The 17765-nt window shown below is 43.0% G+C and overlaps 1 protein-coding gene across 3 annotated transcripts in view; it reads left to right on the top strand.

The window, feature by feature from the left end:
* Positions 1–17765, top strand: part of LOC139663577 (transcriptional enhancer factor TEF-5-like) — a 29741-nt gene that overhangs the window by 1355 nt on the left and 10621 nt on the right. For all 3 annotated transcript variants that reach the window (XM_071542291.1, XM_071542292.1, XM_071542290.1), the window contains exons 3-4: positions 10859–11108; positions 17345–17409. In XM_071542291.1, coding sequence (XP_071398392.1) covers positions 10985–11108; positions 17345–17409 — 189 coding nt within the window. In that variant the 5' untranslated portion in view covers positions 10859–10984. The remainder of the gene's footprint in view (positions 1–10858; positions 11109–17344; positions 17410–17765) is intronic.

Raw genomic sequence — 17765 nt, 5'->3', positions numbered from 1 at the left:
CTATCTATCTATCTATCTATCTATCTATCTATCTATCTGTCTATCTATCTATCTATCTATCTTTTCAGGGCAGTACTCACTACCCAATGCGATTCAAATGTAGATGGGGAATGCCTTTCTTTCTTTCTTTCTTTCTTTCTTTCCTTCGTACAAACAGAGCAGTGGTGATACACTGTAAAGTCTCACTAAGCACATAATTCATAGGTGAGGATTTGAGATGCATGGATATGTATACACCAAGCTAATTGTATAATTATATGAATGCCTCCGCAGGCAACACCTGCTCATCGTCTACTTTGTTAGTTTAGCTTGGGTAAACATTTCTGCACTGAGCTAAATGTTTTAGCTGATTAGAAAATTAAAAAGTGGCATGTGTGCTCCCCCCTCATCTCATCGTAATTTTGTTCAGTCATATGAGCTGCAATTGCACAGTTAAATCAGTGTGACTGCCATTCAACAGGTTTGGCCAAACAATAGAATGCTGTCTTTCAGGTTATTCAAAGTAAGCAGAATAGCCTGTTAACATTTCAGTTTGGGTGCCGTCTGTATGTTACAGACTGTTACATGTTTCATTTTTCACAGTGGCAAAACTCTTTAAATTGTGTCATATTTATTCACTTATGTTACTTTTTCACCCAGTTACAGCAAACTACCTGGCAAAAACCTCTCCGCCTCTGGGCAACCAGAGGGAGGGAGAAACCAAACCAAAAAAAAAAATGTTGACAACTCTTACGTCTAACTACGGAGCAGTCAAACAATATATACTGCTTTGTCTTATCCATATGGCTGTAAATTTAAATTTGACAGGCTTGTGGCGTGGTCTTTGAAACCAGACGGTGTCTGTTGGAGCTCACCAAAGTCCAAACTTAGTTTGGTGCAAAACTGATATCAGGGATTATCACTGAAGATTTCAAAGGATTTGTATGGCAATTAAGAGTTCTGTTTCTGGTGGTCATGTTAGGTCACGGTTGAGAGGCAAAATCTATTGGCTGAGTCCCTTAAGACTTTAGACTATACCAGTCTACTTTCTATTAACATGTGGAAATGATGTTCTGAAAGAAAACGACCAAAAAATACAACCAAACAATGCATCCTTGGTAAATGAAAGACGCTAAGACGCCTAATAATAGATTTTGATGCTGACGGGTAAATCTGGAAAGGATTAGCGTTCTGCTGTTCTGACAGATTCTCCTCATTGTTTTTATGCAGCATGAATACATCAGGCCTCCCAATACACAATGTGGTCTTTTTCTTAAACATATTTTATGACTTCTCAGTCACTGTGGAATTACCACGTACCGTCTCTACTGCTGTGAGATTTAAATGTGAGGGGGAAAGTTATACAACTCCACTAATGTCATGGGGGTCAATTAGATTATTGGAGTAATATCCTCTTAAAGTGGCCATTTTCTCTCTTTTGCTCCCCAGCTGCATTTCTTCAGGCCATTCATCAGAAGGAAGAGTTAATTAGCTTGTGTTCCCATCATGAGGATAAAATTACTGATCAAGAGAAAGTAGTATGCAAAATAATCCACAGTTTACATTTTCTAAACATATGTTTAATCAAATATTTCGCAGCCACTGTAGGTATTTCAAACAATTCCAAAATAAACATTGCTCTCATAGTGTTTTAATTTCAACAATTGTATTTTCCATGCTGTTTCCCATGTGGGAGCGTATCCTCCTTTAAACTACAGTGTTTGCTCTGGATGCGGGTCTGTTGACCGTTTGTCAGCAGCTTCACCCGTTTGTGTTAAACCCACAGAAGAATGGCTAATGAGCTCTGCCCATTTGTGCAGACGTTGGTTGCTTTTTAGCACCATCCCCAGAAGTGGTCGTCCAAATGGTGGGCACTTACCCCTCTGTCAACACAGATCTGAACAAATACCACTTGTGTCTGCGTGGTGAACACACAGAGGGCCTCAGAGAAGAGCCTCAGGCGCTCAGTAGAGGGGCATTAATGACAAAATCTGGGATACAATATGCAATCTGACCCTAACTATCAGTAGTGCTGATGATGAATGCATATTGTGCTATGAGCATTTTACTACAGAGATATAACCCACTCGACAAAATTCCACATTTCGAGGTTTGCGTGCGCTGGATCAGCCAAGAAAATGAAATGTGTCTGTGGAACTTATAACCATCTTCGCTTCATTCTTAAAATCCCCCTATAACACAATTTATCAACATTGTATTGTAGTTAATGCACTGCACATGTTTACATATCCTCCAACCATGAGGTTTTAACAGATAAGATTTCTGGCCTCCTGTTCTGACCACTCAGGGGAGGAGCCTGGGAGTGGCCTAGAACAGTATAGTCTTTGTGTCAGTTGTCCCCAAGTTGCTAAACGTTTCAGTTGCTCTTTCTCTGGCAACCAACTGTTAAGAGTGATGTTCCACATAAATGTAGTCTAAAGAGGAAGAGCTCAGCTAGGCCTGGGGGGAAAGAAATACTGTGAGGATACGTGCCGGTTTCTGTGGCTACTCCAGCGTCCATTATAGATAACAGGCTCCAAGCTGGGCCGGTCTGCTCTCTCACAGACTGGTGTGTGTGGCCTGTGTGTTGGACTGCAGCTCCAGTGACCTAAGGGCACTCATGTGAAACCCCTTTAATCCCTGTGCTCAGAGTGTTTGGGGGTTGCAGGATGACCTCCTTCTACATCGCAGAGTAATTCGTTTTGGCAGTCCCTAATATAATACTACACAGGTGTCGTGTTCATTTTCGAAAATGATCAAACCATTGTGTGTGCTTTGCCAAATGGAGACGTGAAGTACACCGCAGTGCAACAAAGTTCATTCCTGGTTACGTTTTGAATATGTTTTTCCCCCAGTGTAAATCCCCTCTATACAGTCCTGATCATAACCATGAGTGCCTCATACGGTGCTTTTAACGCCTTGTTCCACAATTTATATGGTTAGATGAGTTATTACTAGTGCATTCTATTGCAAAGTTATGCATGTCTTAAAGGTTTCACAGATTATGGCTTCAAACCGCTCGCCTCACCACAAAATGACCAATTCAGGCGAGGATGGCTTCTCTGCTACGTTCCCTGGAAAATTTCCGATTAAAATGCTGAATCAGGCTGTAAAAGAAGCACTCTGGCGCGCTCGCCCTGCTTTGTGTCAGTCTTTCCCTCTTCAGCTGGATTAAGGCTTAATTCTCTGAAAGTGTGACAATTCAAGGTAGACTGTGGCCAGCGCCATGCGGTGTTAAAATAGAACAAGAATTAATGAATCAAGCCTTATGTTCAGGCTCTGGCTTGATGTGTGATACTCATTTAAGTCTTTCGGTGACTCACTTCTTGTTGGGAAACCAATAACCCCTTCTTACCTCAGAGCGAGTTAGTCTGTTTCTAAGTACTAAGTATGATTTGTTTACAAAAAAAAAAAAAAAGACGAAAAAAGATCCAGTTATGGTGATTCTTTGGGGTTGTAAATGTTTCGAGAGGTATTTCAATTTGTTTAAGATTCTTCCAGCTCAAGTGTTTTAACACAGAAAATGCGGTTGCTCATTCTTGCATGCTAGACTTTCTCTGAACATTAGTGTTTTTCTTGGGCACGCAGCTGGTATCGAGCTGCAAATGTTTTACTTGACAGAGAGTGTGTGTGTGGCGGCGGTGTGTGTGTGTGCGTGTGTGTGTTTGTGTCAACCTTTCCCTCTGCCTCTCTGCCGTGTGAGCTGTTGGCCGTCCAGCCCTCCTCTCACTCTCAGCTCTGATTGTTTCCTGAGCGCCGTGCCAGATAGGAAGTAGGAGGAAGTTATTGGAGGAGCTGGAGAGAATTTATTAGGGCCAAACACAGACAGAGGAGGGAAAGGGGTGGGTGGGTAGGGTGGCTGGGTGGGGGGTGGGGGGGTGGAGGGGGTTTCTGATTCTCCGAGATGGGGCTCATGCTTTCATGAGTCTGTGGAAGGCGGTGGTGTCAGCGGCTTGGACTCCCTCTCCAAAGCAGAGCAAATGCAGAACAGCAAGACTGACACTGAAGCCTGCTGATCGCCTTCCTTTTAGCCCCCGAGTCGAGAAATAGTAATACCATTGAATGCGTCTGTGCGTTTATGCGTGTCTGTGTCTATTTCTGTGTGTGTCAGGAGTAAGGCAGTGTTTCCAGTTCTTGTCAGAGAGCAGCTTGCCTGGCCTGGAACCTAAAATGTTTTCTTTATCTGTAATCTGACCTTAGAGAGCAGCTGCTCCTTCTACCGCCAAGTCCTGTTGTTTCCCCTGTCAAGTGTGTGTTTGTGTGGCTGTTGGTGTGTGGGGGTCTCAGTGTGACAGAGAACGACTGCTCTACATCTGTGGGCGCCCTTCAACCTTAAGAATAGGAGTTGTGATTTTTATGTGTAAGAGTTTGGGATATTTAGGAGTTATTTGCGTTGTGTGTCTGGGCCTGGTGTGTAAATGGAGGATGGGTCTAGGTGTGTGCTCTTAGTCAGGCAGGGGGCTTTCGGCTGCCCTTAGGGGTCGACTTTTTGCGGGTGTCTTGTCAGCAAGTATTGCAGCTCTACCAGCAACCCAACAAAGCCAGCAGTTTGAAAGACATGAACAAATCTTACAGTGTTTTGGTTAGCAAACAGATGGAATTACATTCATGGATTCTGCCAGTGGGCAATGATGGAGAGACATGCAAACAGGCTCGATGGGTCTACATTGGAAGAGACAGATTTGAGAGAAATCTGTTAACAATCTGCTTTGGGACATGAGTCAGTAAAATTGAGTCATGGTGATGGGGGAGTTCAGACTTTTGGATTAGAGAGGATGGATGATTTTCACATAGTGTGTGTCACTTTTATGTGTCTCATTCGTGTTCCTCCTTCGATCCAGTGGACCAGGTGCATAAAGATGGTGGCTTCTTTGGTTGATGTCATTTGATACTCCTGGACCATCCCGGGGTGCAATAACCAATAATCTGTATGAATTGGCATGAGCGAATGCTGATATTTGGATGCAGTTGCACTGTGGTAATGATTGTGTATGAGTAATTACATGACTGTCTTTATGCATCTAGTCTACTGTGTTGTGCTGTGAATCTCCAATCTATCTTGACAGAATCCTCAGTAAAATAAAGTTTCTCTAAGCGTTAAATGATTTTGGTTGCTTAAAAGGAGGCGCCAACTTCTGTTGAAAGTCAGTTGCTTTGACAAATCACAGCTGAAGTGGGGAAAATGCTCAGCAGGACTTCATATCCTAAGTGAAGCAAATAAAACAAATGCCAGTGAGTCTGAAAGACATTGCAGAAGCTTAAAACCTTGAACTGAATGAAATTAGGAACTTGCAAGTACAGTACATATTGTTGAAAACGTTGTCGGTGTCGGTCACCTCCATGCATGCATCCTCTTAGTGGATATACAGCAAAACTGTAAAAGGAAGGAAATCTCCCTTCAAGCTCTGAAATATAAAAAAAATCTCCCCATAGCTTTGCCTCCTGGAGGCCAAACTCTGTGGATCTAGAAAGTTTTGTGTCTTTAAATTGAAAAGGTCTGTATCAATGTACAGTGTTGGTGCTCTGCCTACATTGGCGCATACTGTCCTCAACTGTTTTCCTTGGTGGTAATACCACTGTCCCAGCTCCATGGGCTTCCATGGCTCTCATGGTGGGATGTTTAGTCTCTGCAAAGATTTATTTCTGTGGTCCGTTCATCCTGTTCGTCCTTCAGTGTCAGTAGGTATGAGGAATGGTCTTTTCCCAGACCAGTGGAATGGAGAAGAGATGTTGCCATCATGCCATGAAAATCAAAGACATCAGAGCAATTTTGACTCCAGGTCTGCCTCACTTTAGTCTTTGAATTCCACTGTGCAAGTAGAAATCCAACTGGCATTTACATCTGAGAGCATCAAGAGGATCTTGTGTTCCGTTAAAATTTGTAATGCATGAATAAAAATTGGAAATGTAAAAAATCTTTGACACTCAATAACATTTAAATGTGTTAGTCAGCTCTATTATGCTAAATCGTCACTCCTGTAGTTTATGAATGTCTAGCCCTCCATTTGTTACTATCAAAACACACAAGCTTGTTTGTTTTCCTGCCTGTAGGTGTTTGTAAGGGATTTCCTACAGTGGCACACTTAACCAAATGCCTGTGATACAAATGTCTGTGATACAAACGTCTGTGATGGAATCCCTTCCCTTATTTAGACTATACCGACAGCTTTCCAAAGTGTGGCCGCCAGCCTGAGAATGACTCAGGAGAATTACTGGAATTCAATGGGACATTTCACTGTACACAATCCTGTCTAGGGAAAAAAAAACGATATACAGTACAGTGCCAATAAACTCTGTGGCTTTGTAGATGGAGCTGGGGCAAAGATAAGCCGATTGCTGAAAACAGACTGCAATGTGATCGCTCCATAAGGCCTGGGAAAATGGGAAGAGGATTCTGGTGCATGAATGGTGCCGTTTGAATGAACGTGTGAGGTGCATAGCTTTGCAGCGTTATTTACATTCCTGCTGCACATTGGAATTCTGTAGCATGTTGGTCTCACTGAGTCCCATGGCCTGACTCCCAGAAAGTGGGAGGGGAGGTGTGTCTCGCCTGGTTTTGTGTTAAATGTGAGCGCACCATGTCATTCAATCAAGACCCTTAATAAACCCTCCCATCTGGCAGCTGCCTAAAGGCGCTTTTCATCTGAGAGCCTTACAGACAGGCTTGTGCTTGGTGCGTCTACGTGTCTTTTCGTTAACTGTGTTTGCGTGTGTTGTATGTGTGTGTATGTGCACAGCCCCGTGTCTCTGAATGCATGTCAAAGAGTGTAATACCTGCAGTTTATCTGTGCATTTTTGTGTGAGCCATTACTACGTTGTGACGTTTCTCATCTAAACTTGGCTCAAAGGGGCATTAGAGTGTCTTGGGACGGCTGATCTAATATATTTAATGTGTTGATTAGAGGGGCTTTTCATTTTAAATGACGTGCCGGCAGTAAATAACCTTTGAGAACTGAAGGCCCAGGAAGTTCTTCATCATAATCCTTTCATCAGACTTCTCTGTGATTATCGACCCAACCGTCGCGTTTGATTCTGTGAAACCGTTGCGATAACGTTAAAGTATTATATCTAATTATCCTAATTAATTTCGTCACAAGATGTGTACTGTTGCCTTGATTTAAATCCTATGATTCCACGACAGGATGCATTGAAACAAGCCGTAGGGTAATGGCTCCTCCTGACAATGCCCTCCCTCTAGTCGTAACCATGAGTGTCATGTAGCGGGAGCGTGGCTCGGTCTGTTCCGTGCTGATGTTGCATTCCAGCAGAAACAATCCCACTGTTTTCCAGACCCCGAAGTGGACGCCTAAATTGGACAACCCCCCCCCCCCCCCCCCTCCCCCCCATACACACCCCCTTTCCCCTCCGCTCTCCAACCCACCCACCACCCACCCCTCCCATACATGCATCCCCTGGTCTCCTGTCCTTATTTGGGTAGAGACGTTCTGAGCGCTGGGCGGAGGGGTGGAGTGGGGGAGGGGGAGGGAGGGCGTTGGGTTGACACAAGGGAGGCAGGAGGAGAAACAGTGAGCACTCACAGCCCTTTCTTAATAAGGACATGTCTGGAATTCAAGCCCCTCTCTCCATGAAGAGCCTCTCTTTCACAGCACCCCACTTAAACACACTCTTATGTACACTTGGAGCTTGATCGAGGTCGTCAAATCTGCGTGTTGCATTAGGCAGCGCTTGACGCTCTTCGTAGCTCACTGTTAGAGGAGGCTCGCAGTGTTTTCTCAGCTATAATTGGAGAGAAACAATTGAGTGGCCGCCCCTCCATCTCATGCATTGTGCCACCAGTCTTTGATTATTGGCCTGGCATTATTGAAGCTGCTGCTCCCAACCACCTGAGGATTCATTAATGAAATACATGGGGCTGCCTGAGAAGAATTGTCACACCAGACCACACAAATAGCATCTGCTGTACTGAGTCTACACTATATTTCAGCAGTCTGTTGATACACACAGGCTAGCCACGTATTTAGGGGTTACAGCTAATTTCCTAGCATTGATGTCAGTGGCTCTTTATGCCTACTGATGTTACAGACTTTTTAATTCTTACCATTACACAAGTCATCATGGCTAATATCATGACATGCTGCCAGAAATACAAAGTTGCTATTTAGGAATCTATGAGTCTTGCTGTTTTTGTTTGTTTGGTTTTGTTTTGTTTTTTTGTTTTAGCCCCGCCTCCCTGTGGGTTTCTATACTAGAAGTCGACGTGTCTCACACAATCATTGGGATGCTACTTGTGAATTAAATTGTATCTATAAAGTATGATGCACTCAATGGCAGATTGCTAGGACAGAATGTGTATGCTTAGTTCTCTACAGTGTGCAGTTACTGGTCATTGGGGAAGATCCTGCAGTGTTTGTTGGGGCTGAGATGGATCACTTGAGCTGCTGATGAGTACTGAGTTTCAGTGGTAGGGTTTAACACCATGACCCTGGCCCTGGGGCCCCAAAGTGCAAAGGGTCCACCATAACCAATACCCTCCCAACTAAAATTAGCTCCTTGACTTGTGGGTATTTGTCAAACTCTTGTTTGGGTTTACTGACTTCCAAAAAGTGCATTATGTGTGGTGGAACATTACTGGAAGGTTTTGAATCAGGATATACAGTATTGCTGGTCTTCTTGTCTTTGATCCTCTGTAATTCCCTGTAAATGCTGATGGGAAGGGAAAGGAAGGATCACTAATCCTCCACCTCTGCCCTTTTACCAGTCTGTGGTTCTGGGATGGCTTGGTATAACTGCAGCCAATGTAAAGTGTGCAAAGTTTCTAATTTGACACTGAGAGAGAAAGAGAGAGAGAGAGACTGAGAGAGAAGCAGGGAATATACAGAAAAGAATAGAATAGAGTAGAATGACTCATATCCAACTGTTTGCATGCACAAACAGACGGATGTTTCATAGCGTCTGAAACATGATTCATTTTCAAAACATGTTGCAGAATTGCATACAGAGTGTCTCTTTTACTGAATCACAACCACAAGGTGTAGAAATATTCTGACTGCACTTGAGATTAAGGGGCTGTTATGAATCTCCATTATGCATTTAATTTTGTTGAAAAAATATATTTGAGACTTACAAGCATATACATAGATAAAAGACAAACATACTTCCTTGGTCCTACAATTTCATGTGTAATTGTACCATGTAGCATCACATTAGAGAGGCATTCTTGGGCTTTGAGAACTATGGAAAGGATTGTCCAGATTTACGTTTTACAAGTTTTAGAGGTTTTTTTTCAATAAGTTACCACCACAAATCACATCGCCAGACTGAAAATGATTTTCTTGGTTGATATTTGTATCACAAGGAGGAGGCTGTTTAATATCTTCTTACTTGATAGAATGTGCAATAACCTCAGGGAAGAGGTCAAATCTTGGTTGTAATGCAAAACCAGTTGAGAACAAATGATGCAGGATACTTTTAAAAGTTTATTATAGAACCTCTAAATGTTCTTGTAATTTGAGGATTTTAATTTACCCATAAGGCCACTACTTTTGACATTCTCTATATTTATCCAATATGTGTATTTTTGTCAACATCTGCAAAAAATGCCAGTGTAAAAACACAAGCATCCTGGGAGGATGATGGTTACCTCATAGCCTTCCATTTCAGAAACAATACAATGCTGAAAAGGCAGCTTGAAAAATACTTAAGATCTTTGCCTGCAGTCAGCCATAAGCCAACCACATTGGGATACAGTTCCCAGACCACAAGAATTCTTTGAGGCTAGTGCTGATTAGTGAGGTCTTTAAACTTCATTTTATGGAATATCTTGAATTCATTTGGCCATTTCAGAGAAATAAAATCTAGGAAATTATAGTAATAATTACGGTCAGTATTGTTTATTCATACAAATTTTATGATTGCAAATAAAGAAAATGTCAACAAAGCCAAAATAGTACCCTATAGATAAATGGTATTCCATATTCCTGAGATGTTTATTGTGCAGCACATGAAGCTCATGCAGTTCTGGGGCCCTTTTTTGTGACAACCCAAATAATTAAAATTTTACAGATTTCTAAACAAAAACAGTAGAAAAACTTCTCCAGACTAAATGGATGCTGCTGTTAATGCTTCAAACATTCGGCTGAAGGCCTGCAAGTATTGAATCAAGTCACTGCTCTAATACATTTCTAGTTGCCTGTATTTTATTTATCCAGCAGGCGTCTAGTTAAGTGTCTAGTTGAGGGTCAGGAGTGTTGCCATCTAACATCAAAACAAGGAAACAATGTAAGAAAACTGACAGTTTGCTGTGGCTATAGGCAATCTGTGCTAATATTTAGAGCCATTTATCATACTATAAAGAAAGGAATCTCTGTCTGTATGTGTGTCCTTCGCATATCTCGAGAACCGTTCGTCCGATCCATTTCTCACTTGGCGGGTGAATTGCTGGGGACCCAAGGACGTGCAGTGTCGGATTGGACACGCGACACGTTTAATATTAATACATTTTGAATAAACAAGTGAACAGCACTCTGTGCAGCAGCGGGGCTCAAAGCGAACGGGCACTGCACTAGTAGTAACAATGGGAACAAAGTCTGTCCCCTGCTGAAAATAACCTTGTATTGATTGACTTATCTTATATTACAACACCTGTAACATACACCAGCATAAGCCACAATGTGTGGCTGATGCAATGATTTAATGTGGAATAGTCCTTATAAGAAATAGTCTTGAATTAGGGCTGATAACAACACAGTTGTTACTTGGTGGTATGGGCTAAACAAGGTCCTGGACACTGTTCTGGAGTAGTGTATTATGTGTTTCTGTGTCATGATGACTATGATGATTCACAGATGTGAGGCTAAAATGAAAAATATTATATAAAAAACAATAATGCAATTCTCTTTTTCTCCCTGGTCTCCCACAGATCATTTGATAGTGGGGCTCGGGGTCGGGCCCAGGGGGAGCCGCCACCATTGCGTCCAACGAGTGGAGTGCCAACGGAAGCCCGGAAGATGGGCTGGACGGGGACAACGAGGAGCTGGACAAGGCCATGGATGGGGACGCCGAGGGCGTGTGGAGCCCCGATATTGAGCAGAGCTTCCAAGAGGCCCTCGCCATCTACCCTCCATGTGGCAGGAGGAAAATCATCCTCTCAGACGAGGGAAAGATGTATGGTGAGTAGACGGGATAATAGCCACATGCATTAGAGAGCAACAAAAGCATAACAACAATATGGTAATAGCATATTCCGTAATGAATACACAAAACTGATAAAATCCTTCATTCTGTGATCAGTCGTGGCTGAAGGAAGACAAACATTCAGTATGGTACCCTAAAAAGAAATGAGAAAAAGTCTTTCCCTCCTCTTGCACACATGTCACAGCTTTGACACAGAGGCGTATGTTTTCTTTCCACACAGAACTCCATTTAACAAGTCTGTACGTGTCGCGCTCTGACCCAGAGGCAGGTTCTTCCAGTCACACCAGCACTCTCAGAGCTGGTTATTGCTGTTCTCAGAGCATCTCAGCTCCTCGTCTCTTGATTTACACCTGTCTTTTCTCCAAACTGGTTTTCCTCTAACTTCTTTACAGCTTGGTTTTTATGCCTGCCATTTTATGGCCTTTGCTCTTCCTCGCTGCACCGCCTGCGAGTCTGTCAGTCGCAAAACCTGCTCTTTGTTTTTATCGCAAAACATCATGTGCTGTTCTCGCCATGCCTGTATTGCTCAGAGAGAGTTTTGCCTGTAGGTGACTGAGGCTGGTTCCTGGGGAAGTGTTGTGTTTGATGCCGGATGACTCAGTGAAATTAGCATTAATTAGCACAGCATGAATCAAGACTTGGGAACAAAAAACATCACATTGGCATGTTGTTCTGTCAAAGATTTTAAACATCCATAGGGTTGTAGTAGTTATGTTGTTTCCTGCAGCGTGTTCGTTAAATTGCAGGTGTGGAGCACTTAATGTCTTGAAACTCTCTGCATCCAGATGGATAAGTTGGCAAGTTCGTTGTTAGAATCACAAGCATCCAGGTGTTGGAAATTGAATGCATTTGTATTTTGTTATTTTGATTCTCTACTCTCCCATACCAGTTGGTGAGAAAACACAGACTGACTCAATAGCTGGTTTGAATTAGATTTTGGATTTGAAGTTGGAAATTTTGCTTTAAACAGCAATAAACATTGATTGATTGGAATTGTGCTAAGCTCGACTGATACATTTCTTTACTGTTTTACTTTGCATTGTCCTCAACAAACCTCTTTTTGGTTTGAGAAATCATGTTATTTTCACCATTGCAATGCAACTCCCGCAAGCAATGCTTTGTAAGATTTTCCTGCCCTTTAATTACTGTCCATGTCTCATAAACTTAAAATTGATTCCTGCTTCATTGTAACCATAAAAAACCATCAATCATTGTCATCAAAGTCCCAGACAGACTGTATAGTTTAGGAACATTAGTGTTTGTTTTTATGCTGCTTTTGGGTAGCTGTTCTGTGCTTGATGTCAGATGGGATTCTTCTGGCATGATTCACCCAGGATGGAATCTCATTCTCTCATTTGTCAGACAGATTTGGATATTTATGGACAACCACATACCTGAGATGACTCAGCCACTGCTGCTGCTTCTGTTGTTACGCTGAATCGCTGATCTTTTCTGAGGGAACAGAGAAAGAGATGTAAACTTGGACCAGACTGTTGGACTAATGAAAACTATGTTGAGTCTGTTTCCAGTTAGCTTTTTTATGTTAATCTGATGTGGGACACTAATGAATGTATGTTAGGCAGACTTGAAAAGGATACACTTAAACATAATAGTACATATTAGTAAACGTAATCCTTAATTTTCCTTAATGGCACAATTAGTTCACAACATAATTTGACTTTTGTACACTGACCTTAAGAACGGGCCATTGAAGGCATCTCTAATTGGCCTAAATAACTCTTTGGTTTGGTTTAGCAAGACAGTGTTGAGTCCCAAGCTCCATACATTTGTCATGAGAACGTCAACAAAGAGGCAGGTCATGCACAATCTGTCCCCTTAGCAACAAACTGTCAGGACCCCAGTTAGAGGTCAAGATGAATGCCTGTTTTTTTCTAGCACAGTAAACACCCTCTCCATTTACACTAAGTCATCTGAGGCTCTCCTGGCAGAGCCAAGGCATGCCCCAGAAGAAGCCTTCTCATAAGGTGATGACCTCAGACATCTAAAAGCTGCCCTGACGTGAGGTGAGGGGAATTTTAACGATTGCACTGTGTGTAATACTGTCTACCTTGCAGTCTCAGACTCCCAGTGGCCTCAAAAAGCAGGCAAGTCATCACTCCCATTGGGAATTTCAGATTTTCCGCAAGGATTTTTTTTCCCTTCGATGGGAAACCTGTGCAAATTTCCATTGCCGTAGCAGGATGACTGCTATACATGAGTATACTTTGCTCCACAGAAGTGTCCAGACTTCCCAGTAGCATTGCCAGTCAGTGAGCTCGGGGGTGAAAAAGAGTTCAAAGGGGAATACCACTCGATTTAACAATTCGCACATGTTAATAATCAGTCCAATAACTATTTCTGAACATGAACAACTCAAATCTAGAAATCAAAGAACCTAGAATCTACTCTGTAATGTAGTCTGAATGTAAAACCTCTAGCTAATCCATTGACTTTGTATGGGAGACTGACTTTATGGACTCACACAGCAGTTGTCTTTTTTTGTCGAAACTTTTACATCACATGTGCTTTATGTTCCAATACTTCTAACTTTTAACCAAACTACTTCAAACTACTTTTATCCAAAGTGTAAAATCTACCCAGAAAACCATCCTGGATACCCCAACAGTCATCTTTTCCATCTTTTTCATTAATTTTCCATTTATTTTTATTAATTCAGAGAGCAGCGAGACCGCACTGTCCCAGTTAAAATTCAGTGGTAGTATTCCTTTTGGTGTCTATCCAAGATGAAAAATCCAAAAGCAAAACATGAAAAAATAGTTGCAGCTTTAAAAACCAAAACACTCTACCATACGTTGACGAAAAGTATGCTCAGAAGATGTGAGTGTGTGTCCAAAAATGTTGCCTGTCTTGTTTTGCGTTGGGGCCGCGCTGACATGTTGTTCACCTGCGCGTCAAACCCCGAGCACACCTCTCTCTCAGCCCTGCAGCTGTCACCGCTGCAGTGCACTCTGGGTACGAAAAAAGAAATTGGGCGCTGGAGGGAGGCTTATGTCTGTTTCGACCTTTGTAGGCCGCGTTAGAAATGAGCGATGGGTTCGTTGCATGCACAGAGTTAGAAGAAAGACGGGGGTGTAAAGGTATCGTGGGCCGGGTGAGATTTAGGGTTTTGACAGACGGGGCAGCGGAGCCTGTGATGATGACTGAGCAGGCCTGGTGCTTCCCTGTCAGCCCCCTTACTGAGATGTAAGGAATGTTTTCAGTCATGGCTGAGCAGTATGTTAGCAATTTAGGATTACCTCAATGTTATGAGAAGGGAGGAGGGGATAGAGGAAGAGAATATGGGTGGGGAAAGGGAGAAGGAGTGAGACAGAGTGGGAGAAAGAGAGGGAGGGGGAAGAGAGATTACCTTTTTGCTCACTATCTTAGCGTGGAAGTGGAAAATTCCAGCGGACATGTAGTAAAAGAGAAAAAAAAAAAAGGCGTGTCCTGGCAGGGAAGAGGTTAAGAGCGGCAAAGTCAGCCTGCAGGGATCTGAACTGCGCTGAGTGGGTGTTGAGCAATCAGCGAGGGAACGAGAGAGAGGAACACAGAAAGGGGGTAGAGGGAGAGATGGAGAGATAGTCAGTGTGGGGAAATTGAGAGGCAGAAAACAAAAGAGGCCGTGCGTGTGAGTGTGCGTGCGCGTGCGCGCGTGCATGTGTGTGTGTCTGTGTGTATGCACCTGTCATGCTCCTCTGCTGTGTGTACCAACCTGTTCACCATCTGACTTGGGGCCTACTGGTCTTGCTGACCCCTCGCTGTGTCAAGTCTGAGCAGGCCTGCTGGGCTGCACAACTCCTCTTTTTGCACCATGAAATCAAACCTGTTGGTCACGCTATACATAGTACTGTCTGTGCAGATTCATTTCAGTCATCCAGGTAGTAAGATGTACAAAAAAAAAATATAGAAACAAAATCCACTGGACTTAAAATGAAGAATTGAAGACGTTTCACTTCTAATTAGTGCTTGGGAATTGGGCAATTGATTCCATTTCCAATTCCAATTCCCATCTTCAACTGTTCCATTTTAAGTCCAATAGATTTTGTTTCTCTTTCTTTTTGATATTATGCATAGTACTGTTGTTTGCATAATCGCCTCTCAATGCCGTCATCACACTGGATTCAAACTATCAGCCCAGTGTGGAGGATTTCATGCTGCCACTTTGTTGTAGTTACACATTAATCTGTGGTGGGGCTTTAAGTAAGAAATGTGCCAGGTCTTCAGCCTTTCTCTTTGATAGCGATTACTGCTCAACATGGTTAGAATGTTTTTTACAAAAATGTCTCTCTACCGTGCTGTGTGTTTACATAACATACTGATTATTTCCATAATCACTTTAAGGGTTAATAATAGCTTTAGCTTGGTTTTGCTGAGCTTCGGCTTTGGTTGAAGCCCTAAAAATCTGCACTGAATTTACAGCATTACCAGCTCCATAGTGTAATTCTGAGGCCACCTCACCGCTCTCAGAGAAGTAATGGAGTTCTCCTTCTCTCTCTCAGTCAGGCAAACTTGTGGCATTTCTCTCAAAAACTCTGCAGTGAGATAGCAGTGAGATTCATAGCAGCACTCTGTAGCTGGGAAGATGTAATATAATGTTTTTCCCTCTCTCCCCCTCAGTGGAAGAGATTGAGAGTGGCAGTTGGGCCGGGGTTGGGATTGCATTGTTCTCTGTCTGCCATCCTCTGCCTGGGATGGTCAGCAGCAGGTGTTGCTGTCCGTTGGGTACAGGGTCACACAGTGGTGTTGTTTTGGGAAGAGGGGCTGCCCTGCTGCCAGGTGGCAGTTGTTGGCAAAGACAGTTACAGCTTTGTGTTTCCTCCAAGAGTTACAGCATCAGCTGCCCCTTTGGCCCCTCTAACCGTAGCCCCCTGCCCCAACCCAACAGCCCTCACCCCGGCTCTAACCCCTGCTTCTCCCAGAGTTGGAAGTGCATGTGTGTATGTGTGTGTTCGCCCGGGCACTGGCTGTGTTCGCAGGCCCAGGCCAATCAGACTGGCTAGCACAGATGTGACAGGCTGAGAGGAATGCTAGGAATGCGGAGGCGCTGGAGCGGGCGTGTCCATCCTTGGCCCGGGGGAGAAGGGGAGGGGCTATCTCAGTATCGGCAGACAGCTCCGCTCTGCTCTGCTGGCCGGCTGGCGGGCTGACTGGTTGGAGAGTACAGTGGGTGCTGCAAGCCTGCTGGAGATGGCCTGCAGTACTTTTATGGTAATTGCACTTACCAGGGCCTTCAGGAGGCCAAGGGCTAAGGAGTGTGTGAAAAAACAGGACTTGGGAGTTTCTCCTGTCATTATGTGTCTGGATGGTCTGAATGCTGTTAACCCATGGAGTTCCTAGACACATAGCCTATTGTCTTTCGTGTGTGTGTGTGTGTGTGTGTGTGTGTGTGTGTGTTTAAAATGGGGTGTCATGACTGCTTGGTTGGTGTAAATTTCTGTCAGCAAGTTTATAAGTTCAGGTCATTATTCATAATGATATAGCAGTTCAGTCTCCCCCTACGGCCCAATTTTCAGCCACAGAAACCCAGTAAGCATGACTTGGCAATGAAAAGAGGTGAAAAAGACGGACTGATTTTCCCTCGAGACAACATAATAATGCTTTTTGCACTTCTCAAGCACTTCCCAAGCTGCACTCCACTGAAAAGGCAGCGCTCCTAAAGATCCGTGTCTCTCACTGGATGTAAAGAGGACCATGAAAGCCCAGAATAGAAGGCCTTTCTCTGCACAACCTGTTTGTGCAGAATGTCGAGTGTAGATGTTATGTCATGAAAAACATGGTCCTGTTTTCTAAGCACTCTCTGTAATTAGGCTACATGGCCATGTGAGCAGGCAGTAAAGAGGTGTCAAACGAGCTAATGAAACTTATGGGAAAAATATATCATCCCCTCAATAGCCAGCTTGTGTTAGATGAGAAATTCAAAATATTATTTTCCATAAGGAAATGGAGGTGTTATTGTGGCCTTTGACCCATGACAATCAGTATGTTTGCCCTAAGAACCTCTGAGAAAGGTCACACTGCTGTTCTTTCAGTGTGAGACCTGCAGAGAGATACAGCTAGTGTGCCACCTTCTGTCCGTTTTATGGTATTGTCAATACAAATGCTACATTTGCTATTCCTTATCCACACAGATTTGTTTCTAAAACAAATGTGTTCTTGTGTACCTTGTTTTTGTCTCTTAATATTATTGACTTTCTTTTCTGTTTTGTTACAGGTCGCAATGAATTGATAGCAAGGTACATCAAGCTGAGGACAGGCAAAACCCGCACAAGAAAACAGGTAAACATAGCATGGCTCTTTTTTATTTTTAGAAACAAATGCATGCATATGACAAACCAGCTAGACTCGGACGCATAAAATTAGAATAATTCCTGACAACAAAATGCATGATTTCAGTTTTAATTAGGTATAAGGCATAACAGTGACATCACCGGAGGAGTGAAAAGTATTTTTTCAGAGCAACAACCATTTTTTTAATGAAGTCATAGTTCATGTTATCCTTTTGAAAAAAACAAACTGACATGTGAATCACAAACTATTTAAATCACCTTTTATTGTTTGCATGAATTCTAATGATTTCACTGCTTCTACTGCTGTTAGTGTGTGTGCGTGGGAGCGTGCATGTGTGGGTGTGG

The sequence above is a fragment of the Centroberyx affinis genome, unplaced genomic scaffold (assembly GCF_046629955.1).
Source record: "Centroberyx affinis isolate AG114_WGS23_722 - 3 ecotype Tasmania unplaced genomic scaffold, CSIRO-AGI_Caff_v1 ptg004049l_1, whole genome shotgun sequence".
NCBI classification, from domain to species: domain Eukaryota; kingdom Metazoa; phylum Chordata; class Actinopteri; order Beryciformes; family Berycidae; genus Centroberyx; species Centroberyx affinis.
Note: the sequence above shows the minus strand (reverse complement) of the source record. Positions and strands in the feature narration are given on the sequence as shown.